This window comes from Scyliorhinus canicula, chromosome 4 (genome assembly GCF_902713615.1).
Source record: "Scyliorhinus canicula chromosome 4, sScyCan1.1, whole genome shotgun sequence".
NCBI classification, from domain to species: Eukaryota; Metazoa; Chordata; class Chondrichthyes; order Carcharhiniformes; family Scyliorhinidae; genus Scyliorhinus; species Scyliorhinus canicula.
This window is the reverse complement of record NC_052149.1, coordinates 51,200,129-51,227,179: the sequence shown is the minus strand read 5'-3', so window position 1 is coordinate 51,227,179 and position 27,051 is coordinate 51,200,129. Positions and strand designations below refer to the sequence as shown.

The window sequence follows — 27,051 nt, the reverse complement described above, 5'->3', positions numbered from 1 at the left end:
GATTTTAGTAATGACCACAATGTTCACTCACCTCCTCAATGAACCACTCAGCCCACAATCCCATTAATTCATTGCTTCCTATACCAGTTGTTAATAGAATCTTATCATTTATATCATTTAATAGAATCTTATCATTTACAGTGCAGTCTGAATCTTATCATTTACAGTGCGTCTGCACCAGCCCTTGAAACGAGCACCCTACTCAAGCCCACAGCTCCACCCTATCGCTGTAACCCCACCAACCTTTTGGACACCGAGGGGCAATTGAGCATAGCCAATCCACCTAACCTGCACTTCTTTGGTCTGTGGGAAGAAACTGGAGCACCCGGAGGAAACCCACGCAGATACGAGGAGAAAGTGCAACTGCAACAGATAGTCACCAGAAGCCGGTATTGAACCCGGGACCCTGGAGCTGTGAGGCAGCAGTGTTAACCACTGTCCCACCGTGCCGTTCATTGTCCTTTTTTAAATTATGACCAATTAACACAAATTCTCAAATGTAATTATGCCATTCAATATCCAAGCACTGACAACTGACTAGTGTTCCCATCTCCTCCACTACTTCCATAACACTTTCTAGATGGTTACAATATCAGTTTCGATCCATATAGCCTGTGCTTTGACAGTCTAGAGTTTGGGCTCACAAGTTGATCTGGCTCTCAAAAGTGGGGTGAAGAGAAGGAGATGTACAAAAGGTCACAGTTAGAAGAATATCAAATTTACAAGAATATAATACTAGAGGGGTTGCCAACATAGGGAATTGCAAGGCCATAAATGTAAACACTCAAATTGTACTCCTTGGTGTACCAGACGCCAGTGTAGGTCAGCCAGCAAGACTTGGCACAAATCTCAATATGGGCAGCAGAGCTTTGGATGTTTCTGGAGGCTGGAAGATAACCAGCCAGAAGAACATTAGAACACTTGAGGCTGGAGGTAACAAAAGTATGAATGTGTTTCAGTGGAAGATAAGTTGAGGCAGGAGTGGAAATGGTGATATTACTCCAGTGTGGAGTTCCGCTCTGTTAAATAGGATAGCTATATTACTGCTCCCTTTGGTTGAATTTGTTTACAGAGAGGGGGGTTGAACCAGTAGTGAGGGAGCAGAGTTTTTTTTGGGAAGCCAAATACAATTGCCTTGGCATTCCCAGTGTCAATTAGAAGAAATTGGCGCTAATCAAGAACTGCAAATTTTGACAAGTAGTTATTTGAGAGCGGTGGTGGTGATGATGATAATTCTATTCTTATTTCTTTACCTGGGTAGTTATTGAACAGTTTGGGGTAATAAAAGAGATGTGGGGCGCAATCCAATGGCCACGCTGCGCATGAAAAGAAGCTCGCCCAAGCGCAGCATGGCCGATAGAAGTCAAGAGACTCCGCAGCTGGGATCTACCTAGCTCACAACGCCTCGCGCGATCCAACGTTGCAATGGAAATGGGCGTGATAATTTTTTTTAGCAAAACTGCATGTTAGACCAAGACCGTTACCAGAGGTGTTGGAATCTATCTCCTTTGCCTCGGAGACCTCGCGCAAGCGTCGTTCAGTTCTGGTCTCCGCAAACAGGAACCAGACCAGACAGCACTCGCAAGGGTCCCCTAGGGATTTGGAGGCACCCCCAGATGCATGCCCTTTGGGCAGGGTGGTACCCTGGCAGTGCCACCTGGGTGCCAGCCTGGCACTGCCAAGGTGCTCGGGTGGCACAGCTGAAGTGCCCAGGTGGTGCTGGCAGGGGCACTGCTAAGGTGCCAACCTGGCATTGTTTGCTGGCAATGGGGCCGGTGTGCTCTGCGCGGGTGTTTGAGGAGGGGGCACAGGGATCCTCCCATAGTGTTTTGCGACTTGGGGGGGGGGGGGGGGGTGTGGTCGGGGATGTCATCTGGGGACTCAGCAATCGGGCCACCATCCACCATTTAAAATTAGCATCCTGATCTCGCTATACTGAGGAGGTCCGGCGCGAGGAGTGCCTCTTAGTGCAAAACGGCGCTATGTGCAGCCTCGACCGTGTGTCCCTGCTGAGGCCCCTATTTAACGCGAGTTGTGTTTTATAGCCATGTGTTTCTTGGTGCTGCAAGCGCTGGGAAACACGCGGCTAAACACGCTTGCTAAGGGACTTTGTTCCCATTTAATTGAATCACGCTAATTGTGTTTGTTTTTTCTGTATTTTTATGCTGTTATCAGCTGGAGTACTCTGAGCTTGACCATTGTCCATTGAATGCAAGAGCATTATCATTGAGCTGTACCTTCAAACAAGCATACTTGCATTCCAGGCAAAACTTGAAGGGAAAATAAATTACTGGGATATGAAGAAAGATTGGGGAGTAGCATTAACTGGATTGTTCTTCAAAAGCTGACATGAATTTGATGATGTGGAGATGCTGGCGTTGGACTGGGGTGGGCACTGTAAGAAGTCATACAACAACAGGTTAAAGTCCAACAGGTTTATTTGGTGTCACGAGCTTTCGGAGCACTGCTCCTTCACCAGCTTTCAGGTGAACAGCGACCACGACACCACACAACCCTGCCATGGCAACCTCTGCAAGGTGTGCCAGATTATCGACATAGATACCACCATTACACATGAGAACAATACCCACCAAGTATGCAGTACATACTCATACGACTCGGCCAACGTTGTCTACCTCATACGCTGCAGGAAGGAATGTCCCGAGGCGTGCTGCATTGGCGAGACCCTGTAGACGCTGCGACAATGGATGAACGGACATCGCACGACAATCACCCAAGCAGGAATGTTCCTACCAGTCAGGGAGCACTTCAACAGCCAAGCCTCTGATCTTCGGGTAAGCGTTCTCCAAGGCAGCTTTCAGGACACACGAAAACGCAGAACTGCCGAGCAGAAACAGATTGCCAAGTTCCACACTTATGTTACGGCCTCAACCGGGACCTTGGATTCATGTCTCACTACTTTCACCCCTCCACCATCTGGCCAGGGCTTGCGGAATCCTACCAACTGTCCTGGCTTGAGACATTCCCACCTCTTTAACCTGTGATTATCCCTCTCTCCAGTGGCTCCGTCTGGACCTGTAAATACTTAATTACCTGCAAAGACTCTCATTCAAAGTATCATCTTGCATCATTCACTTTATCTATATACGTGTTTGTGGAACTCACCTCTTCACTCACCTGTTGAAGGAGCTGCGCTCCGACAGTTAGTGATACCAAATAAACCTATTGGACTTTAACCTGGTGTTGTATGAATTTGATGGGTTGAATAGCTTCCTTATGTGTTGCACTATTCTATTAATCTATGAACTGCAGACATTTAGAATTTAGATGCTCCCCTGGCCTTGGTTATCTAGCGAAAGCAACAAGCCTATTTCTATTGAGTGATTTCTAAGGCCCTCTTACTCTTCATATTGGAAAATTAATTCCCTTGCTGATCCAACTGCAAATCAAATCCGCTATTTTTGTCCTTCTGCTGTAGTCAATTGCAAACTAAAATACAAGCTCAGTTATATCATAGTCTCTAAAGAGTGAAGGCTATCAATAAAAATATCATTCTATCATTGAATCATAGAATTTACAGTGCAGAAGGCGGCCATTCAGCCTATTGAGTCCGTACTGGCCCTTGGAAAAAGCACCCTACCCAAGACCACACTTCCACCCTATCCCAGTAACCCCACCCAATTTTTTTGGACACTATGGGCAATTTAGCATAACCAATCCACCTAACCTGCACATCTTTGGACTTTGGGAGGAAAGCAGAGCACCCGGTGGAAACCCGCACAGACATGGGAGAACGTGCAGACTGCACAGACAGTGACCCAAGTCGGGAATTGAACCTGAGACTCTGGAGCTGTGAAGTCACTGAACTACCGTGCTGCCCTGTGCTTTTCTCCTCACCTGCTGTGTCTGGTAATACACCCAACAAGGGCCACTGAATATGGAATCTTCCCCTGTCAATGTAATGGCGAGGGCAGGCGGGTGGCGGGTGGGGGGTGGGGTAGGGGCGAGCGAGAGAAAAGCTTGCACAGAATTTGTTGCTTGCCCACTTCCATTAGAGTTCAGTGCTTTCAATTAAAGTCATCTGCAAAGTTTTGAATGCTTTGTGTTTTTCAGCCTGACATGATCTCTTGGTACTTTGATTTGCCAGCCCTTCCATTTTAGGTTTTAAGAACCTGGTATCTGCCAGTAGCTTTCTTACAATGACGATTAAAACTTTTTTGAAGACTTTTCTTTAGTAGCTTGTGGTGATATGCATCACTGTAAATACACAAGGGGTTAATGTAAATACATGTAGACTAGCTAGACACTAGAGGGAACACCAGAGACATGACACACACACACTCAACCAATAGGTCAGTAAGATAGGACATGACCAATGGGCATTCACGATACACGCAGAGGTGACACTACCACAGGGGGGCATTACACCAACCCATATATAAAGGACACGACACACATGATCTTCCTTTTTCCAGTGGAGACACTCAGTGAGTAGAGACACAGGGTTGATTCAATATCACACCCACCACGTAGATTGTAGCAGACTGGTTTGTCAGTCTGAGTAGCTATAGAAGGATCAACAGTAGAGGCGAACCTAAGTAAGAGAATTATAAATAGTTCAATAAACGTGTTGAAGTTATCTCCACGTCTGAACCTTCCTTTGTCAGAGTGAACATCAAGGAAGCCGCTTATGCTACGCCAAGAGCATAACAAGACATAGCTTACACTTGGAAGGGATGACTAATGCAATATAAAGGGAAGTTTTAGATGCTATAAATTTTCTCTGATATCACAGACTTGAATTAAAATGAGCTACATCAACTACACTTGTGAATTCCTTTTGAATCTGGAGGAAATTCCAGTTTGAAATACGAGGCCTCAGAAGTACTGAATTAGCTACAGCGCGTGTTGTAGGATACAGAGGATAATTCTGCACTTAGATAACTGAATATTTGTAACCAACCTCTTCTACAATAAGAGTTTCTGAGCTCAGCTGGACTCTCGTGGATGGTAACTGATTTATTGCAAGGCATTCATCCTCTGGGAGGAAGGAAGAGCTCTCAAAACAGTTAGCCTTCCTGGTCTGGCTTACTCATATTTCAGCACACGGATTTTACACTATGGCCCATGCAACCCATATGCCAATGATCTGAATGTGAAGCCTATTTGTGCATAGTCTTTTACTTTTACTGGATTTCTCCTATTTTAGTTTGAAGGTCTGCAAAGGATTGGTGGCTCATTGGTGTGTAAATCTTGAAGTGAAACATCAAACTTTGCATCGCAACATTTTAAAAAATAAATTTCACCATGGTGAGCATTCAAGTGTTCCCACAAAGTCAATAGTATTGATAATCCTGTCCTGTCTGCTATCTCATAGATAGAGGTCTCGGAGCTGGTTGTCTTCTTGTTTCCTTAGCTGAGGAATGATGAGAAAGATGGAAGCTGCAGAGGGATGATCATATAAAAGCTGTGTCTGGTGAAAATTAGACTTTCGGGAATAGCATTTTAAAGAATTGTTGTTTTTTGATCAGTTTTACAAAATATTTGAAATTAAAATTCGTCAGTATCTTGTAGTTTTGAAATTGTATAAGAGGTGGGAATGTTACGTGTGTTTTCTTTTGCTTGGTTTTAACTCTTCGATTCCCTTTGGGTACTTACAGATATGTAAACACATTACTGAAGCTGATCCCTCAGGTCCTGCAGCTGCAGGAGCAGCTGAGACAAGCTGTTCAAAATGGAGACATGGAGACATCACATGGCATCTGCAGAATCGCTGTGGCTCTTGGAGAAAATCACTCAAGGTTCAGTTTGCAATATTATTTATCTTTCATTTCAACCCCGTTTTATCAATTGTTACTGTCAAGAGAATCATTTGGGTACAAAAATAAAACCTAGAAATGTTCAAATAGAGCAAGTTAAATTTTGTAGTTTCCCCTTTTCTGTACAGCTTGATCTAGTTTGTGATGACATATGATTAGCTTGGAGGCGAATTGACTTTTAATGAGCAATTATGGTTGAAGTAAGAGTAACCACTTCACATGTGACTGTAAAAAATAAACAATCTCCTGAATTTTGATGGAATTTCAGAGTATTGGAAATTTTGGGGGTAGGAAAAACTATGCGGAATTACACATGAAGAAGTTGTACCATTAAGTATAGGAAATCTATATAAACCTAAACCAGTGAAGTGATCATCATTTGAATGGCGGCCCGATCATTTATTAAATTAATTGCCCCTCTCAGTTCAGTTCATTTTAATTCTATTGTCAGCTTTATTGAACAAAATCTGAACAATTATTTGCAATTATAGTAACTAGAAAGAACACTCCTTGGTGCTTCACAGAAGTGTAATTAGACAAAAAATTATGTTGGGGGGGGGGAAAGAGGGGGGGAAAGAGGGGGGGGGGGGGGGGGGGGGGGGGACGTGGTGGCACATTGGATTTGTAAACCAGAGGCCTGCTCCAGCAATTTTAGTTCCAATTGCACCACGGCAGCTGGAGAAATGAAAATTTAATGACTGAAATAAACTTGGAATAAGATTTTATGGTGGCACAGCAATTAACACTGCTGCCTCACAGCGCCAGGGGCCTGGGTTCGACCCTGACCTAGGGTGACTCTCTGCGTGGTGTTTGTACTTTCTCCCATGTCTGCATAGGCTTCCCCTACATACAAACAATGATCATAAACTCCCATCTGGGTCACCCATGTTCTTTTCGGGTAGGGAATTTGCTGCACTTGAAACTGGTCTGGCCTATATGTAACTCCACATTAACAGAAGTATGGTTGACTCTTAACTGCCCTGTGAAATGATATAGCAAGCCACTCAGTTGTATCAAACCACTACAGATGAAGCATTGTAGGTGTACCTACACCAAATGAAATGCAGCAATTCAAGAAAGTGACTCAACATCTTTTCGAGAGCAGTTGGAGATGGGCAATACATGCTGGTTTTGGCAGCATTGCTTACAAAAAAATCTCAGAAGAGGTCACTAAGAAATTCGTCAAAAGGCTTGTTTTCGGATGGAGAGGAGGAATTTTGTATCTTGAGGCCTGAACAACTGAAGGCATAGCTACCAGTGGTTGGATGACATGAGTTAGCAATACAAAAGAGCGGAGGATCGCAAAATAATTGTTCAAAATGTTCTGGTTTTAAATAACTTCTAGCTGTCTCACTTAAATCTTTATGAAATGTATATTGGAAAATTCAATTCAATCTTCTAAACAACAACAAAGTACAAGCAACTATAAAAGATAAAATATTTTACTTGTACACAATTTAATCCATTATTAATCTAATAAATAAAAATCTGAACCAGCTTTTCTTTCACGGGATGTGGGCATCGATGGCTAAGCCAGCATTTTTTATTGCCCATCCCTAATTATAATGAGTTGCTGCAGTCTGTGGTGTCAGTACACCCACAGTGATGTTCGGGAAAGCGTTCCAGGATTTTGACCCAGTGACAGTGAATTTATTTCCAAGTTAGGATGGTGTGTGGCTTGAGGGGGTAGGGGGAGAACTTGCAGGTGGTGGTGTTTCCGTGCTTCTGCAGTTCTTATCCTTCTAGGTGGTAGAGATTGTGGGTTTGGAAAGTGCTGTCAAAGGAGTCTTGATTAGTTGCTGTAGATGTGTTGCTGTATCTTGTAGATGGTCCACACTGCTGCCACAGTGCATCGATTGTGGAGGGCGTGGATGTTGAAGGTGGTGGATCGGGTGCCAATCAAGTGGGATGCTTTGTCCTAGATGGTGTCAAACTTCTTGTATTGCTGGAACTGCACTCATCCTGGGAACTGCACTCATCCTGAGTATTCCATCACGCTCCTGACTTGTGACTTGCAGATGGTGGACAGGATTTGGGGAGTCAGGAAGTGAGTTATTCGCTGCAGAATTCCGAGGCTCTAACCTGCTTTTGTAGCCACATTACTTAAGTAGCTGGTCTTGGTTCAGTTTCTGGTCAATGGTAACTCCCGGATGTTGTTAGTGGGAGTTTTAGCGATGTTAATGCGATTGAACGGCAAGAGCAAATGGTTGTATTTCTCTTTTGGAGATTCGTGTGGTGCAAATGTTACTTGCAGTTTATCAGCCCAGGATCTAAATGTATAAATATTTAGAATATGTTTGTGATGTTGCTGAGGGGATACATGCACAAGTATGGCCATTGTGATTAAATTAAAACCAGAGGTGAGGGAATTTGTCACCTATCTGGTCAAATTGCTGATTGTTGGACGATTTTGAAAGGAAAATCCCTCTATTGAAGCACCACTTGTAAGAACTCTTTCAGTGACGATCTCAAACCTATGGAAATTAAGGGGTGGTAACCCTAACCTTCAAGTATTGTAAATAATTGGAGAATAGAAGGACGTTTTAACAAGGCTATAAGGAAACATAATTAAGAATTTCATTTTAAGTAATTTCAGAAATTTCACTGAAGCCCTCTATCTTACCATATAAAGTGTGTAATATTTTCTCAAGTTAATGTGATGCAATATTGAAATAAATCTGCTGTATTACACTGTTGACCAGTTGGATTACAACACTGCCTAGACCACCTATGATGAAAAGCACGGTAATAATACTAAAATTACCCTTTTAAAAGATTAAAGTGACAGTTTCTACATTTTCAGAATTACCTATGCCTTTCTAATCTCTTGAATTATACTGTGCCATGTGCCCGTTTGAAACTTTCTTGACAAATGTTTGTTTGTTTGTCCCCTGTACAGAGCCTTGTTGGAGCAAGTGGAACATTGGCAAACTTTTCTAGCACTTGTCAACATGATCATGTTTTGCACAGGAATTCCAGGCCACTACCCAGTGAATGAAACTACAAGCTCTTTAACACTTACATTCTGGTATACACTTCAGGTATGAGCAGTATTTTCATATTGAGTAAATTGCAAATATGACCTGCGAATTCCTGATGTAAATTTTCAACAAAAATGTAACTTTGAGCTAGTGAATAGTCTAATTTCACTGGATAGTGAACAATCTTGCATAGCTGCATGCAGAAACATTTGATTCTTCTTAATTCTCTGGGTGAATTTAGAAATATTTGAATATTTTGTGATGAGATTCTATCCGATATGGTATAGAACATGCTTAAACTTAATTTGTTGCAGCTTAAAAATCACGGATTACAGCCGAAGTTTTAGAAATTTAAACAAAGGACAAACTGTGCCACCAACTTATTTTTAAATTATTACATTTTTCACTTCCCTCCTGCAAGATTAGATTTTCACCATAAGACATAAGAGCAGAATTAGGCCATTCTGCCCATTCAGCCATTCAATTATGGCTGATATGTTTCTCATCCCCATTCTCCTGCCTTCTTCTGATAACCCTTGATCCCCCTATTAATCAAGAACCTATCTGTCTCTGTCTTAAAGACACTAAGTGACTTGGCCCCCACAGCCTTCGGCGGCAAAGAATTCCACAGATTCACCACTCTCTGGCTGAAGAAATTCCTCATCACCTCAGTTTTAAAGGATCATCCCTTAACATTCTGGGTCTGTGACCTCAGGTTCTAGCTTTTCCTACTGGTGGAAACATCCTCCACATGTTCACTCTGTCTAGGCCTCTTACTATCTTGTAAGTTTCAATAAGATTCCCGCTTATCATTGTAAACCTGAACGACTATAGCCCAGAGTTCTCAACCGCATCTCATATGACATGCTCTTCATTCCAGGGATCAATCTTGTGAACCTCCTCTGGACCCTTTCCAAGGCCAGCACATCTTTCGATACAGGGACCAAAACTGCTCACAAATGGATACTCCAAATGGGGTCTGACCAGAGTCTTATACAGCCTCAAAAGTGCAGCCCTGCTCTTGTATTCTAGCCCTTTGACATGCATGCTAACATTGCATTTGCCTTCCCAACTGCCGACTGACTCTGCATGTTAATCTTAAGAAAATCTTGAACTAGGACTCCAAAGTCTCTTTTTTCTTCTGATTTCCTCAGCCTTTTCCCATTTAGAAATAGTCCATGCCTCCCTTCTTCCTACCAAGTGCATAACCTCACACTTTTCGACATTGTATTCCATCTGGCATTTCTTTACCCACACTCCCAGCCTGTCCATGTCCTTCTGCAGCCCCTGTGCTTCCTCAATGCTACGTGTCCCTCTGCATATCTTTGAATCACCTGCAAGCTTAGCAACAGTGCCAAAAGGTCTGCATCCAAAATGTTAACTCCTCTGTTGTTGCCTGTCGTGCTGAATATTCTCCGCCTTTTCTGTTTCATATTTCTAGCATCTTCAGTTTGTTGTTTTTAGATTAGATTGTTTTTACCTGTCCCTCCCACATTAACAAGCTACTGTCTTCTGTGTTCCAGCTCATTCTCTCCCTCTCCCCCTCTCTCCCTTCCCTGGCCCCTTGTGCATTCTTCATGTTGACAATTTCATGCAAGTTACTATTTTTAACTGTTGGAGGTTAATACTGCAGATGATACTTATTGAAACAAATAACATTGCCAAGAATAAGTGGTGCTCTGTTTGATCGTGAGCCTACCATTAAGACTCTGAGCTTTATTGAAAATGTTGTATTATATTATAAAGAATAGTGTTAGAATATTTAGATTTTATTTGCTCCCTGCCAGTGGTTTATTATCCATGTGCCAACCACATCTCATACCTGGCCCAACTTTATTTAGCAAAAGTAAATAGCTGACCCAGTTGATGCCTGTTGTATTTTCATTGTTGAACCACCTTCTCAAATGGCAACAATCTCTAGTAGTGTTAGCATAATTTGAGATGGATCAGATTTAAAAGATGGAACACTTAATGTCATGGAGATTGAAAATTGTTTAAACATTGGTTAGTTTTATTAGAACCATAGAATGATACTGCACGATTGGTCATTCAACCATTTAGGTTCATTCCTCTTTTTTTTAATGCCATGTCTTTGTTGGCTTTCATTCATTCATTCATTCATTCATTCATTTATTTATTTATTTAAAAAAAAATAATTTTTATTGAAATTTTTTGAAAAATATATATCAACAAAATAATAATAATAAACACCCCCGGCACCTGTAACAACGCATATAACAAACCCCCCCACCCCACCCCCAACCCCAATAAACAACAGAATAAATTAACAATAAGCAAATTAACTTAAACACTATCCCCCTAAACCTCCCTCCTCCCCCGGGTTGCTGCTGCTGCTGACCTAGTACCTTATCGTTGAGCCAGAAAGTCGAGGAAAGGCTGCCACCTCCTAAAGAACCCTTGTACCGACCCCCTCAGGGCGAACTTGACCCCCTCCAACATATTGAATCCCGCCATGTCATTAATCCAGGTCTTCACACTCGGAGGCCTCGCATCTTTCCACTGCAGCAAGATCCTCCGCCGGGCTACTAGGGACGCAAAGGCCAAAACATAAGAACATAAGAACATAAGAACTAGGAGCAGGAGTAGGCCATCTGGCCCCTCGAGCCTGCTCCGCCATTCAATTAGATCATGGCTGATCTTTTGTGGACTCAGCTCCACTTTCCGGCCCGAACACCATAACCCTTAATCCCTTTATTCTTCAAAAAACTATCTATCTTTACCTTAAAAACATGTAATGAAGGAGCCTCAACTGCTTCACTGGGCAAGGAATTCCATAGATTCACAACCCTTTGGGTGAAGAAGTTCCTCCTAAACTCAGTCCTAAATCTACTTCCCCTTATTTTGAGGCTATGCCCCCTAGTTCTGCTGTCACCCGCCAGTGGAAACAACCTGCCCGCATCTATCCTATCTATTCCCTTCATAATTTTAAATGTTTCTATAAGATCCCCCCTCATCCTTCTAAATTCCAACGAGTACAGTCCCAGTCTACTCAACCTCTCCTCATAATCCAACCCCTTCAGCTCTGGGATTAACCTAGTGAATCTCCTCTGCACACCCTCCAGCGCCAGTACGTCCTTTCTCAAGTAAGGAGACCAGAACTGAACACAATACTCCAGGTGTGGCCGCACTAACACCTTATACAATTGCAACATAACCTCCCTAGTCTTAAACTCCATCCCTCTAGCAATGAAGGACAAAATTCCATTTGCCTTCTTAATCACCTGTTGCACTTGTAAACCAACCTTCTGTGACTCATGCACTAGCACACCCAAGTCTCTCTGAACAGCGGCATGCTTTAATATTTTATCGTTTAAATAATAATCCCGTTTGCTGTTATTCCTACCAAAATGGATAACCTCACATTTGTCAACATTGTATTCCATCTGCCAGACCCGAGCCCATTCACTTAACCTATCCAAATCCCTCTGCAGACTTCCCGTATCCTCTGCACTTTTCGCTTTACCACTCATCTTAGTGTCATCTGCAAACTTGGACACATTGCCCTTGGTCCCCAACTCCAAATCATCAATGTAAATTGTGAACAATTGTGGGCCCAACACAGATCCCTGAGGGACACCACTAGCTACTGATTGCCAACCAGAGAAACACCCATTTATCCCAACTCTTTGCTTTCTATTAATTAACCAATCCTCTATCCATGCTACTACTTTACCCTTAATGCCATGCATCTTTATCTTATGCAGCAACCTTTTGTGTGGCACCTTGTCAAAGGCTTTCTGGAAATCCAGATATACCACATCCATCGGCTCCCCGTTATCTACTGCACTGGTAATGTCCTCAAAAAATTCCACTAAATTAGTTAGGCACGACCTGCCTTTTACGAACCCATGCTGCGTCTGCCCAATGGGACAATTTCTATCCAGATGCCTCGCAATTTCTTCCTTGATGATCGGCCTCTTTCGCCTCCTGCACTCCCGGCTCCACCCGAACCCCAAATATCGCGAGTCCCCAGCCTGGCTTGACCCTGGATCCTACCACCCTCGACACCGTCCTCGCCACCCCCTTCCAGAACTCCTCCAGTGCCGGGCATGCACAGAACATATGGGCATGGTTCGCTGGACTCCCCGAACACCTGACGCACCTGTCTTCACCCCCAAAGAACCTACTCATCCTAGATCCGGACATGTGGGCCCGGTGCAGCACCTTGAACTGGATGAGATTAAGCCTCGCTCATGAAGAGGAGGAGTTCACCCTCTGCAGGGCGTCCGCCCATGTCCCCTCCTCAATCTGCTCCCCCAGCTCCACCTCCCACTTAGCCTTCAGCTCCTCTACCGACGCCTCCCCCACCTCCTGCATTACCTGGTAGATGTCAGACACCTTCCCATCCCCGACCCACACCCCCGAAAGCACCCTATCCCTTACCCCCCGCGGGGGCAGCAAAGGGAACCCCTCCACCTGTCGCCTAGCAAACGCCTTGACCTGAAGGTACCTGAACATATTCCCCGGGGGAGCTCAAACTTCTCCTCCAGTTCACCAAGGCTCACGAACCTCCCGTCAATAAACAGGTCTCCCAACTTCCTAATGCCCGCCCTGTGCCACCCCAGGAACCCGCCATCCATGTTCCCTGGGACAAACCGGTGGTTCCACCGAGCCCCCCACTTCCCCCCCTGTGTCGCCTCCACCGCCCCCAAATTTTGAGGGTGGCCGCCACCACCGGGCTCGTGGTGTACCTCGTTGGAGGGAGCGGCAACGGAGCCGTTACCAGTGCCTTCAGGCTCGTGCCTCCGCAGGACGCCATCTCCATCCTTTTCCATGCTGCCTCCTCTCCCTCCATTACCCACTGGCATACCATCGAGACATTAGCCGCCCAATAGTACCCAGAGAGGTTGGGCAGCGCCAGCCCCCCTCTATCCCTGCCCCGCTCCAAAAAGACCCTCCTTGCCCTCTGAGTCCCATGCACCCAAACAAATCCCAGAATGCTGCTGTTCACCCTCCTAAAAAAGGCCCTCGGAACGAAAATGGGGAGGCACTGAAACAAAAAACAAAAACAAAAACCTCGGGAACACCGTCATTTTAACGAACTGTACTCTACCCGCCAACGACAACGGCAGCATGTCCCACCTTTTAAATTCCTCCTCCATCTGCTCCACCAACCTAGTAAAATTGAGCTTGTGCAGAGTCCCCCAGCTCTTAGCCACCTGAACCCCCAGGTACCTAAAACTCCTCACTGCCCTCTTTAGCGGGAGCCTACCAATCCCCTCCTCCTGATCTCCCGGGTGTACGACAAACAGCTCACTCTTGCCCAGGTTCAATTTATATCCCAAGAAACTCCCGAACTCAGCAAGAATCTCCATCACCTCCGGCATTCCCCCCACCGGGTCTGCTACATACAACAGCAAGTCGTCCGCATACAGTGACACTCGGTGCTCCTCCCCCCCCTCGCACCAAACCCCTCCACCTTCTTGACTCCCTGAGAGCCATGGCAAGAGGCTCTATTGCCAGCGCAAAAAGCAAGGGGGACAGGGGGCACCCCTGCCTCGTCCCATGGTGGAGCCTGAAGTACTCGGACCTCCTCCCATTTGTCGCTATACTCTCCATCGGGGCCTCGTACAGCAACCTCACCCATTTAATAAACCCCACCCCAAACCCGAACCTTTCCAACACCTCCCACAAGTACCCCCACTCAACCCTGTCAAAGGCCTTCTCCGCATCCAATGCCACCACAATCTCCGCCTCTCCTTCTGCTGCCGGCATCATTATCACATTTAGCAGCCTTCGCACGTTAGTGTTCAGCTGCCTCCCCGTCACAAAACCCGTCGGATCTTCGTGTATCACCCCCGGCACACAGTCCTCTATTCTAGTGGCCAAGATCTTCGCCAGCAACTTGGCGTCTACATTCAGCAGTGAAATCGGCCTGTATGAACCGCACTGCAAGGGGTCCTTATCACGCTTCAGGATCAGGGAGATTAGTGCCCGAGACATCGTCGTGGGCAGAACACCCCCCTCCCATGCCTCGTTAAAGGTCCTGATCAACAGGGGGCCCAGCAGATCCACATATTTCTTATAAAATTCAACCGAGAACCCATCCGGTCCCGGCGCCTTCCCCGACTGCATGTGGCCAATCCCACTGACCAGCTCCTCCAACTCGATCGGCGCCCCCAGTCCCTCCACCTGCTCCTCCTGCACCCTTGGAAATTGGAGCCTGTCCAAAAAATTCTCCATTCCCCCTCCCACCGCCGGCGGCTCCGACCGGTACAGTTCCCTATAGAAGTCCCTAAAGACCTCATTGACCTCTGCCCCCTGCCGCACCACATTCCCATCTCTATCCTTCACTCCACCAATCTCTCTAGCCGCGTCCCGCTTACGCAGCTGGTGTGCCAGCATCCTGCTCGCCTTCTCTCCATACTCATAGACCGCTCCCTGCGCCTTCCTCCACTGTGTCTCCGCCTTTCTGGTGGTCAATAAATCAAACTTGGCCTGCAAGCTACGCCGTTCCCCCAGCAATCCCTCCGGGGCCTCCGCGTACCTCCTATCCACACTCAACAGCTCCCCCACCAGTCTCTCCCTCTCCCCCCTCTCCCTATGGGCTCAGATGGAGATCAGCTCCCCCCTAATCACTGCCTTCAGAGCCTCCCACACCATCCCCACCTGGACCTCCCCAGTATCATTGACCTCGAGGTACCTCTCGATACATCCCCGAACCCTCCTACACACCTCCTCATCAGCCAACAACCCCACGTCCAGACGCCAAAGCGGGCGCTGGTCCTGCGCCTCCCCCATCTCCAGATCCACCCAATACAGAGCATGGTCCGAAATCACGATAGCCGAATATTCGGACTCCTCCACCCTCGGGACCAGTCCCCTGCTCAGAAAAAAGAAATCAATGCGGGAATAAACCCTGTGCACATGGGAGAAAAAGGAGTACTCCCGTGCCCTCGGCCTCCTGAACCTCCAGGGATCCACTCCTCCCATCTGGTCCATAAACCCCCTCAATACCTTGGCCGCCGCTGGCCTCCTGCCTGTCCTTGAACTAGAACGATCCAGTAGGGGATCCAGCACTGTATTGAAGTCCCCCCCCCCCCCCCCGTCCCCCCCCCCCAATGAAACCAGCATCATCCCAATTTGGGGCGTACAAATTAACCCCAACACCACCCTCTCCCCCTGCAGCTTACCGCTCACCATCACATATCTGCCGCCACTATCAGCCACAACCTCGGATGCCTCAAACGCCACCCTCTTCCCCACCAGGATCGCCAGCCCCCGGTTCTTCGAGTCGAGCCCTGAGTGGAAAACCTGCCCCACCCACCCCTTCCTCAGACGGACCTGGTCCGCCACCTTCAGGTGGGTCTCCTGGAGCATGGCCACGTCCGCCTTCAGCCCCTTCAGATGCAAAAACACCCGGGCCCACTTAACCGGCCCATTCAACCCCCTCACGTTCCACGTAATCAGCCGGATCAGGGGGCACCCCGCCCCCTTCCCCCGTCGACTAGCCATAACCCATCGACTGCTCGCCCATGGCCATCACCCATTCGGGCCGTTTCCCACGGCGATAGAACCTCACCCCGAACTCCTCCCTGGCCAATCCAGCAGCAACCCGGTATCCCCCCTAGCCGCGATTCTCCCTCCACTGTACTCCCGTGAGCCAGCTGACTTCTGCTGACCCCAGCAGCTCCCGCTCTAACTCCAACCCCTCCCGATATGAGGTCCCCCCTCCTCCCCTGCATCAGCTCCTGGGCACCGCTTCAGCGCGGGAAACCCGGTCTAATAGCAACGCCCCTCGCCACCAGCTCTACCCCCTCGTCCCGCAGCGCGGGAAACCAGAGAAACGACCGCGCTTTCACACTGCCCCACCCCACCAACGCAGCTCCCAAACCGCAGTCCCGACCCAAACACCAACTCCATACAAACAAAGACATAGATCAACCACAAACCCCAGTACCCCCCTTAGAACACGAAACCATAACCCACATCGTCCGAAAGGGAGAGAAAAAACAAAAACAAACAGAATAACCCGCTACAGCATAAACAATGATACATGAATAGAGAAACTCCCACAGCCCCCAATCTCTAGTTCAAGTCCAGCTTTTCAGCCAGCACAAAGGCCCACGCTTCCTCCGGGGACTCAAAGTAGTGATGCCGGTCCTTGTAGGTGACCCGCAGGCGGCAACATGCCGAACTTCACCTGCTTTCCATGGAGCACCGCCTTCGTCCGGTTAAACCCGGCTCTCCGCTTGGTCACCTCCGCACTCCAGTCCTGGTAGACACGCGCTACCGAATTCTCCCACTTACTGCTCCTCACCTTCTTGGCCCATCGGAGAACACAATCACGGTCGCTGAACCGATGGAACCGCACCAGCACCGCCTGCGGAGGTTCATTCGTCTTAGGCCACCTGGCCAGCACTCTATGGGCCCCCATCCAGCTCCAGGGGCAGATGGAAGGATCCTGCCCCCACCAGCGAGTTCAACATCACGGCCACATAGGCCGGCAGGTCCGACCCCTCCAGCCCCTCCTCGAGGCCCAGGATCCGCAGGTTCTTCCTCCGTGTCCGAAGCTCCATCTCAAACCGATCTTGCCACTTTTTATGAAGTGCCTCATGTATCTCCACCTTCCCCACGAGGGCCGAAACCACCTCCTCGCGCTCAGAGGCCTGCTGCTGCAACTCGAGTATCGCTGCACCCTGGGTTGTCTGGGTCTCCAGCAGCTTACTCGTCGTCACCTTCAGGGATTCCAACAACTCCCCTTTCAGCTCCGTGAAATAGCGCAGAAGGGCCGCCTGCTGCTCCTCAGCCCACTGCCTCCACTCCTCAGGGGCTCCACCGGCCGCCATTTTGTCCACCTTCCCCCACTTTTCCAGGGGAGCTTCTGCCGTTTTTCTCCTCGCCCCACTTCGAGTCCGAACCATAAATCCCGTGGGGTTTTTCTCCAGACCCCTTTATCCACCGGGAATCGTCGAATCAGTGCCGTTTGGGGCCCTTAAAAGAGCCCACAAGTCCTATTAAAGCGGGAGCTGCCAAACGTGCGGCTTAGCTCCGCATAGCCGCAACCGGAAGTCCCCTTGGCTTTCATTTATTAATATACATGTTTCTAATTATTGATTAAACAATGTCTCTGAAGGTTCCTCACCATTAATATTAAGCTGGCTGGCTGGCAATTGCTGGGTTCATCCCTCTCCCCCTTTTTGGACATACAACCCTTCAGTTGTCAGTTGTTCTGATCTCGAGGGAGACAGTGAACTTTAAAAAAATAAATGCAAACTCTCCAGTTTCTTAACTGAGAATTATGCCGCAAGGTTTCATCCTTCATGAAAAAACCTTTAAAACAAAGCAAGTATCACTAGCAACACCATATATTTTCTAAACAATTGATTTTATGATGGAAAATGTCAACAGGGCACTTTGTGCTCTACCTTTATTTTCACTCTATCCTTGCCATGATCTTGAGGATTCCTTCACTTTTCTCCTGGACCCAAACTCAGGTATGCCACAGCTCTTAGGAATTATCTTTGATTCTCCTCTGTGTTCCTGCTTTTTATCTAAGATAGGTGATTTCTTGGGGTCCTTCCACGAGCAAGTGGCAAGGAGACCTTCCAATTCTCCTTTAGCACTTCATTATTGTGGACAGCCAGCTCAAGCATTTTTAAAATTGTTTTTATTAAGGGTTTTTCATATTATACAAAACAAAGGCAAGCGTGACCAGTGACCACTGATCAAGAGCAAAAGAGGAAAAAAAGAGAAATATATACACATTGGTCGCCTTTCATGATATACATCAGTTGACTTTTGTTATTTATAAATGCTTCCAGCATCTTGTTTTGCTTTCTCCAGTAGGAGTTAATTTCTAGCTGGGTCCCCTGCCTCCCCCCGCCCCTCCTTCCTGACCCCCCTCCCTTCTAGTCTTCTGGTGTGCCTTCTTCCCTCGTCAGGTTTTAAGTCCTGTTTCAGTTTGGTTGGCATGATGCAGTGTATTATGTCATTTGATGGGCATGGTTGGGCCCCATGCTCTTTATTCCCCGCCCCATCCACTTTCATTTGCGTTTGTTGGTGCACCGTGGCTTCCCTTTCGCTGCCTCTGGCCTATTGGCTGTTGGCTACAAACAGGTCTTTGAACAACTGGGTGAATGGCTCCCATGTTTTGTGGAAGCCCTCTTCCGGCCCGTGGATGGCAAATTAAATTTTCTCCATTTGGAGAACTTCCGATAGGTCAGATAGCCAGTCTGCAGTTTTGGGTGGTGTTGCTGATCGCCAGCTGAGCAGGATCCTCCAGCAATCGATTATGGAGGCCAAGGCAAGGGTGTCATCCTGCTCCCCATGAAGAGATTGGCTGCTCTGAGACCCAGACGACTGCCACTCTCGGGCACGGCCCCACCCTCATCTCCACCATCTTGGACATTGTCTCGAAGAAGGCTGTCCAGAACCTGACAAGCCTGGGGCAAAACTAGAACATGTGGGCGTGGTTGGTCGGGCCTCCTTGGCACTGTTCGCATTTATCCTCCACCTCTGGGAAGAACCTGCCCATTTGGGATCTGGTTAAGTATGCTCTGTGTACCACTTTCAGCTGCATTAGACTTAGCCGTGCGCATGTGGAGGTGGAATTGACCCTGTACAGTGCTTCACTCCAGAGTCCCCACTCTTTCAAACCCTAGGTCTTCCTCCCACTTTTCCCTTGTCTCGTCCAGTGGTGTACCTGCCCTGCCGTCGTCCATACAGGTCCCTCTCCCTAGTATGTCCGCGTCCAGTAGACCCTCTAACACAGGTCATTTGCGGTGGTTGTGGGTACATTCTTATTTCCCTACGTAGGAAGTTTTTGACCTGCATGTATCTGAGCTCGTTAACCCCGTCAGCTGGAAATTCTCAGTTAGTTCCTTGAGTGTTGTCAATCTGTTGTCTGTGTGGAAGTCCCTAACTGCCAACATCCCCCCCCCCCCCATCCTGTCTCCACCCTTTTTAAAATAAATTTAGAATATCCAATTTATTTTTTCCAATTAAGGGGCAATTTACCCTGCATATCTTTTGGGTTGTGGGGGCGAAACACACGCAAACATTGAGAGAATGTGCAAACTCCGCACGTACAGTGACCCAGAGCCGGGATCGAACCTGGGACCTCGGCGCCGTGAGGCAACCGTGCTAACCACTTGCGCCACTGTGCTGCCCACCTGTCTCCACGTTTTTGAAGGTGGTGTTCCATTGTCGCGGGCGCAAAACCTATGGTTGTTGCAGATGGGAGCTTTAACGGACATTTTGGTTAATCCGAAGTGCTGTATCAATTGGTTCCACGACCAGAGTGTTGCAATCACCACTGGGCTCGGTGAGTGTTTGTTCGGTGGGAATGGGAGCGCAGCTGTAGCCAGGGCCCGAAGGGAGGTCCCCATGCAGGAACTCTCTTCCATTTACAGTCATTCATCTTCTGACTTCTTTATCCACCCCTTTACCAGGAAAGGAGAGGTCACCCTGTTGGGAGTTTTCTATAGGCCACCTAATAGTTCTAGGGATGTAGAGGAAAGGATGGCGAAGATGATTCTGGAAAAGAGCGAAAGTAACAGGGTAGTTGTTTTTTTTTAATGGGAGACCACCCTGGTTCTCTTAACCGGCCCGTTCAGCCCCCTCACGTTCCAGGTAATCAGCCGGATCAGAGGGCAACCCGCCCCCCTCCCCTGCCGACTAGCCATAGCTTGGCAGATGTTCGCCCCAGGCCAGCACACCCCGCTCGACCCGTTCCCCATGGCGATAGCGCCTCTCCTTTTCCCCCCCGGCCCCCATCGGCTCCTTCCTAGTCGTTCCAGCAGCAACCCGGTATCATCCCCCCCCCCCCCCCCCCCCCCCCCCAGGCTAGGACCCCTCCTAGCCGCGACGCACCCTCCATGGTACTACCGTGAGTCAGCTGACTTCTGCTGACCCCGGCAGCTCCCACCAAAACCTATCCCCTCCCGGCTTGGGGTCATCCCCCTCTTGCCACACCTCCTTGGCATTGCTGCAGCGTGGGAAAAAAGACCGTAGAGGCCCCGCCCCCATCACAAGCTCCACCCCCCCAGAGGAGACCAGAGGAAAGCCCGCGCTTTCACACTGCCACACCCCACCCTTCTGACGCAGTTCCCCAAAATCCAGTTTCCCCTCAATCCCCAGCCCCGTACGTAACAGGGTAGTTGTTATGGGAGACTTTAATTTTCCAAATATTGACTGGAAAAGATATAGTTCGAGTACATTAGATGGGTCGTTCTTTGTGCAATGTGTGCAGGAGGGTTTCCTGACACAATATGTTGACAGGCCAACAAGAGGCGAGGCCACATTGGATTTGGTTTTGGGTAATGAACCAGGCCAGGTGTTAGATCTGGAGGTAGGTGAGCACTTTGGAAACAGTGACCACAATTCGGTGACCTTTACGTTAGTGATGGAAAGGGATAAGTATACCCCGCAGGGCAAGGGTTATAGCTGGGGGAAGGGCAATTATGATGCCATTAGACATGACTTAGGATGTGTAGGTTGGAGAAGTAGACTGCAAGGGTTGGGCACACTGGATATGTGGAGCTTGTTCAAGGAACAGCTATTGCATGTTCTTGATAAGTACGTACCAGTCAGGCAGGGAGGCAGGGGTCGAGCGAGGGAACCGTGGTTTACCAAAGAAGTGGAATCTCTTGTTAAGAGGAAGAAGGAGGCCTATGTGAAGATGAGGCGTGAAGTTTCAGTTGGGGCGCTTGATAGTTACAAGGAAGCGAGGAAGGATCTAAAGAGAGAGCCAAGACGAGCAAGGAGGGGACATGAGAAGTCTTTGGCAGGTAGGATCAAGGAAAACCCAAACGCTTTCTATAGGTATGTCAGGAATAAAAGAATGACTAGGGTAAGAGTAGGGCCAGTCAAGGACAGTGGTGGGAAGTTGTGTGTGGAGGCTGAGGAGATAAGCGAGATACTAAATGAATACTTTTCGTCAGTATTCACTCAGGAAAAAGATAATGTTGTGGAGGAGAATGCTGAGACCCAGGCTATTAGAATAGATGGCATTGAGGTGCGTAGGGAAGAAGTGTTGGCAATTCTGGACAAGGTGAAAATAGATAAGTCCCCGGGGCCTGATGGGATTTATCCTAGGATTCTCTGGGAAGCCAGGGAAGAGATTGCTGAGCCTTTGGCTTTGATTTTTATGTCATCATTGGCTACAGGAATAGTGCCAGAGGACTGGAGGGTAGCAAATGTGGTCCCTTTGTTCAAGAAGGGGAGTAGAGATAACCCCGGTAACTATAGGCCGGTGAGCCTCACGTCTGTTGTGGGTAAAGGCTTGGAGAGGATTATAAGAGATACGATTTATAATCATCTAGATAGGAATAATATGATTAGGGATAGTCAGCATGGTTTTGTGAAGGGTAGGTCATGCCTCACAAACCTTATCGAGTTCTTTGAGAAGGTGACTGAACAGGTAGACGAGGGTAGAGCAGTTGATGTGGTGTATATGGATTTCAGTAAAGCGTTTGATAAGGTTCCCCACGGTCGGCTATTGCAGAAAATATGGAGGCTGGGGATTGAGGGTGATTTAGAGATGTGGATCAGAAATTGGCTAGTTGAAAGAAGACAGAGGGTGGTGGTTGATGGCAAATGTTCAGAATGGAGTTCAGTTACGAGTGGCGTACCACAAGGATCTGTTCTGGGGCCGTTGCTGTTTGTCATTTTTATAAATGACCTAGAGGAGGGCACAGAAGGTTGGGTGAGTAAATTTGCAGACGACACTAAAGTCGGTGGAGTTGTAGACAGTGTGGAAGGATGTTGCAGGTTACAGAGGGACATAGATAAGCTGCAGAGCTGGGCTGAGAGGTGGCAAATGGAGTTTAATGTAGAGAAGTGTGAGGTGATTCACTTTGGAAAGAATAACAGGAATGCGGAATATTTGGCTAATGGTAAAATTCTTAGCAGTGTGGATGAGCAGAGGGATCTCGGTGTCCATGTACGTAGATCCCTGAAAGTTGCCACCCAGGTTGATAGGGTTGTGAAGAAGGCCTATGGTGTGATGGCCTTTATTGGTAGAGGGATTGAGTTCCGGAGCCATGAGGTCATGTTGCAGCTGTACAAAACTCTGGTACGGCCGCATTTGGAGTATTGCGTACAGTTCTGGTTGCCTTATTATAGGAAGGATGTGGAAGCTTTGGAACGGGTGCAGAGGAGATTTACCAGGATGTTGCCTGGTATGGAGGGAAAATCTTATGAGGAAAGGCTGATGGACTTGAGGTTGTTTTCGTTAGAGAGAAGAAGGTTAAGAGGTGACTTAATAGAGGCATACAAAATGATCAGAGGGTTAGATAGGGTGGACAGTGAGAGCCTTCTCCCGCGGATGGAGGTGGCTAGCACAAGGGGACATAGCCTTAAATTGAGGGGTAATAGATATAGGACAGACGTGAGGTAGGTTTTTTACGCAAAGAGTGGTGAGGCCGTGGAATGCCCTACCTGCAACAGTAGTGAACTCGCCAACATTGAGGGCATTTAAAAGTTTATTGGATAAGCATATGGATGATAATGGCATAGTGTAGGTTAGATGGCCTTTAGTTTTTGACTTCCCATGTCGGTGCAACATCGTGGGCCGAAGGGCCCGTACTGCGCTGTATCGTTCTGTGTTCTATATTTACCCTTTCTGCAGTTGCAACCCAGTGGTAATACTGCAGATTTGGGAGGGCAAGGCCCCCCCATGGTTCTCGTTCTCTGCAGTGCCTTTTTGGGGATCCTAGGGTTCTTCACACACATGCACACAAACCTGGACAGTAGGCTCATCTTGATCATCTGCACACTCCCTGCCAGGGTCCTCTGCTACCACCTATTTCCTTCATGACTGCCTGCTTTCTCAGCTGGTGAGCCAGCAGGCGGCTGGCTTTGTCTCCGTGCTTGTACAGGGTCTCCTGTGCCTGGTGGAGTTGTTACACTGCTTTCCTTGTGGAGAGCAGAGCAAAGTCTATTTGTAGATTTTTTTTGTCTCCCGCCAGGAGTTCTACAGTTGGGGCCTTTGAGTATCACTGGTCTACCTCCAGTATGGATCAACTAACTGTTGCCTAACCACCTTCTTGTGCCTTGTAGACAATGATTTCACCCCTTGATCACCGCCTTCAGCACCTCCCAGAACGTGGAGGGTGAGACATCCTCATTCTGGCTAATGTACCCTTACTCGTCTGTGGCCTGTGATTTTTTTTTTTTTTTTTTTTTTTTTTTTTTGCAGGAAGCCTTGAGTGGCATGGTAGCACAGTGCTTAGCACTGTTGCTTCACAGCGCCAGGGACCAGGTTCGATTCCCGGTTTGAGTCACTGTCTGTGCGGAGTCAGCAAGTTCTCCCCTTGTCTGCATGGGTTCCCTCAGGGCGCTCCGATTTCCTCCCACAAGTCCCAAAAAAGAAGTGCTTGTTAGGTGAATTGGACATTCTGAATTCTTCCCCAGTGCACCTGAACAGGCGTCGGAGTGTGGCGATTAGGAGATTTTCACAGTAACTTCATTGCAGTGTTAATGTAAGCCTACTTGTGACATTAATAAACATTATTATTATTATCAGCCATGCCCAACCTCCATGGTGAGCATTGGGCACTGTCTTCAACCTCGCATCCACCTGGTGTGGTGTGTGATCAGAGATTATAACCGCAGAATATTCTGCCCTTACCTACCCTGGAATCACCGATTTCCCCCTCCCCTCCCCACAAAGAAGTCGATCCATGTATATACATTGTGTACCCCCCCCCCCCCCCCCCCCCCAAAATGATTAGTCGGTACATGCCGAGGTCGGGGATTTCCGCCATGGTCTTATGTCGTCCCAGTTGGGAGTGTATACATTGACCATGACTTACCGTCTCCCTGGGTCCGTAATTATCTTCGGCGCAGTAAATATTGACCTCTTATTTAACAGTATGGATACTCTCCCTGGCCCTTGTCCCGAGCAGCCATACTTACCTTTTGGATGCGCCCCTGCACTCCGACGTTCCCTTTTGTTAGGGGTACATCCAAAATGACCACAGTCACCGTTCTCCCCATGAGCTCGGGCCCCTGCGCTCCAGGGTTTCCCTCTGTCCAGGGCCAAGCAACATGATGGCCAACTTTGTGTATGTCATGTGAGTGAGCCCCTGCACTCCGAGGTTTCCCTTTTGATTCGGAACCCTGCAAAGTAGTTGCTTGCGGTGCCTTTATGCTCAAAGTCGCCATGTGTGACCTGTTGTAGCCAGCCTAATGCCCTTACTGTTTGATAGGGCACTCTCTCCCTTTCGGGGGATGTGCCGCGGCCCCCCTCTCACTCATTCTTCCTGGTACTAGCTGCCCCATAAGTGTGGTGGCCCCGTTCCCGGGGTCGGTTATGTATTCACCCATCGCCCGCTGTCTCCTGACCTGCCATTCTCATCCTTTCCTGCACTCTGCTGCCCTCACTCTTTTCTTCCTCTGTTGCATCTCCCTGTCCTCCGAGTGAGGCAATGCAGTCCCTTGCAAGGTGTCCTTCGAGAAGATTAATTAAATTAGTAAATAAATAAAGTTTATTTTTATTGTTGTCCCTGCTGCTGTTTCTCCAGCACAAATTTTTCCATGTCCATAGGGGCCGTGAAGACGTGCCTTGGAATGTGACCCAGAGTTTGGCTGGTTATAAAGGGTAGAGGGCTGCTTTTGCCCTGTTGAACTCTGCCCAGCACTTGGCCAGGTCAGCCCCAATTTCCTGATATATTCTGATGTGGTGATCTTCCCAGTTACAGTTTTTCATCTGTCTCACGCTGTGCAGGATTCTTTCTTTGTCTTGATACCAGTGCATTTTAGTAATTTTCGCCCTTTGGTTGTCCCCGGGCCTTGGATTTTGGACGGAGCGACCAATAGGCTCTGTCTATTTCTGATTTTGGGTAGCTATCCCTTCCCAGCATTTGGGCCACATAATTCGTGAGGTCCCTGCCTTCGATCCCCTCCGGCAAGTCCACTATCCACAGGTTTTGGTGCCTTGATCGGTTCTCCTGATCCTCTATCTTCCCCCTCAGACTCCCCTATGTCGCGACCAACCTTGTTATCTCTTTCTCCAGGGTGGCAATCTGCTAGGGCCTGTTGGGGCCTTTTCTAGCTCCTTAATGGTGCTCTCCTGGGTTTCCAGTCACCTCTCCGCCTTGCCTCCGGCCACCTGCATGGTCGCCAAGGCTGACCGCTGCCTGAATGTTGTTTTTTTGCCTCCTCTGTATGTTCTTTCAGTTCCCTTGACAGAAACATCCTCCAGCCACCCTCTGGTGATGGGGGGGGAGCTCCTTGTGCGGCGGATCGGTCCTTCTGGCTCTGGCGTGGCCTGAGTTTCATCGCCTCATGAGTCTGCAGGCTCAACCACTTGCTTCTTCTTGGTTTTCCCATCTTTCGTCTCTTCCTTTCAGCTTCTCAAGTTGCAATTGCTCAGCATCTCTGTTTGCGCTGCTGTTGGTTGAAGTACGGAGATACTTTTTTTCCCTGTATTAGCGGGCTATTTTGGGTAAAAAAGCGTATTTTCAGGTTTGTGGGGAGAGCCACCTAATGTGACTACTCAGCACATCCCCGTCACCAGAAGTCACCCAGCTCAAACATGGGCCTCACTGCTTTCTTGCTCAGTGACTCCAAAATCAGAAAACCCATGTTTCTGATAGCCTTTTGTTTCTGGTCTACAGCTACTGACAGCTGTCTCTCTGCCTCTTTGTAAGCAGTTCCATCTCGAGATGTAAGCTGCTAGTTTCAAAGTTGATTCCAAGCCAACTAACTGCTTCTGTGAAAAGTCTCACCGTATACCCAAAGAAAAAGAGTATGTCATCACATAGGTGTGCTACATTCCCATAGAATAACCTGTCACAGATAAAGATTTCAACAAATCAATCCCACCTTTAAGCCTGTCCGGTGATCTGAAAATGATGTGGATGTTTTCCTTTGTTTACCCATTGCTGCCAAACATTCCTTTTGAGGTGGGACCCACATGAATAATTTAAACACCCTATGAAGACAACTGTAGACAGGGCGGCGGCGCCGGGTCACTGTGTGTGACAAGTTTGCACATTCTCCCCGGGCTGGATTCTCCGTACCCTGGCGGAGAATCCATTTCCACGCATGGAATCGGGACCGGCGCCAGTTCCTCGATTTAACCGGCCCTCAGAAAGCCACTGCACCACGTATCCCCCACCTGCGGCCAGTGCTTGAGGCCCACATCACTATTCTCCGCCCCCGACCGGTCGAAGCCCCAAAGGCGTATTTCTAACATGGTCCCAGCCGTTCGGGAAACAAGCGAGCGGCTGCCGTGGGCAGGGGCGGGCCGATTGGAGGGCACTATTTCCACATTCCAGCTCCGTGGTCTGAGTCCACCATGGAGCACGGCGCAGCAGCTG

At 48.0% G+C, this 27,051-nt stretch overlaps 1 protein-coding gene across 4 annotated transcripts in view; it reads left to right on the top strand.

Moving 5' to 3' along the window:
- Window positions 1-27,051, top strand: part of ipo13 (importin 13) — a 215,200-nt gene that overhangs the window by 78,740 nt on the left and 109,409 nt on the right. For all 4 annotated transcript variants that reach the window (XR_005460326.1, XM_038794211.1, XM_038794212.1 and 1 more), the window contains 2 exons: window positions 5,622-5,762; window positions 8,680-8,821. Coding sequence is in view for 3 of the 4 variants with exons in the window: in XM_038794211.1 (XP_038650139.1) it covers window positions 5,622-5,762; window positions 8,680-8,821 (283 nt within the window). In the remaining variant the exon portion in view is untranslated. The remainder of the gene's footprint in view (window positions 1-5,621; window positions 5,763-8,679; window positions 8,822-27,051) is intronic.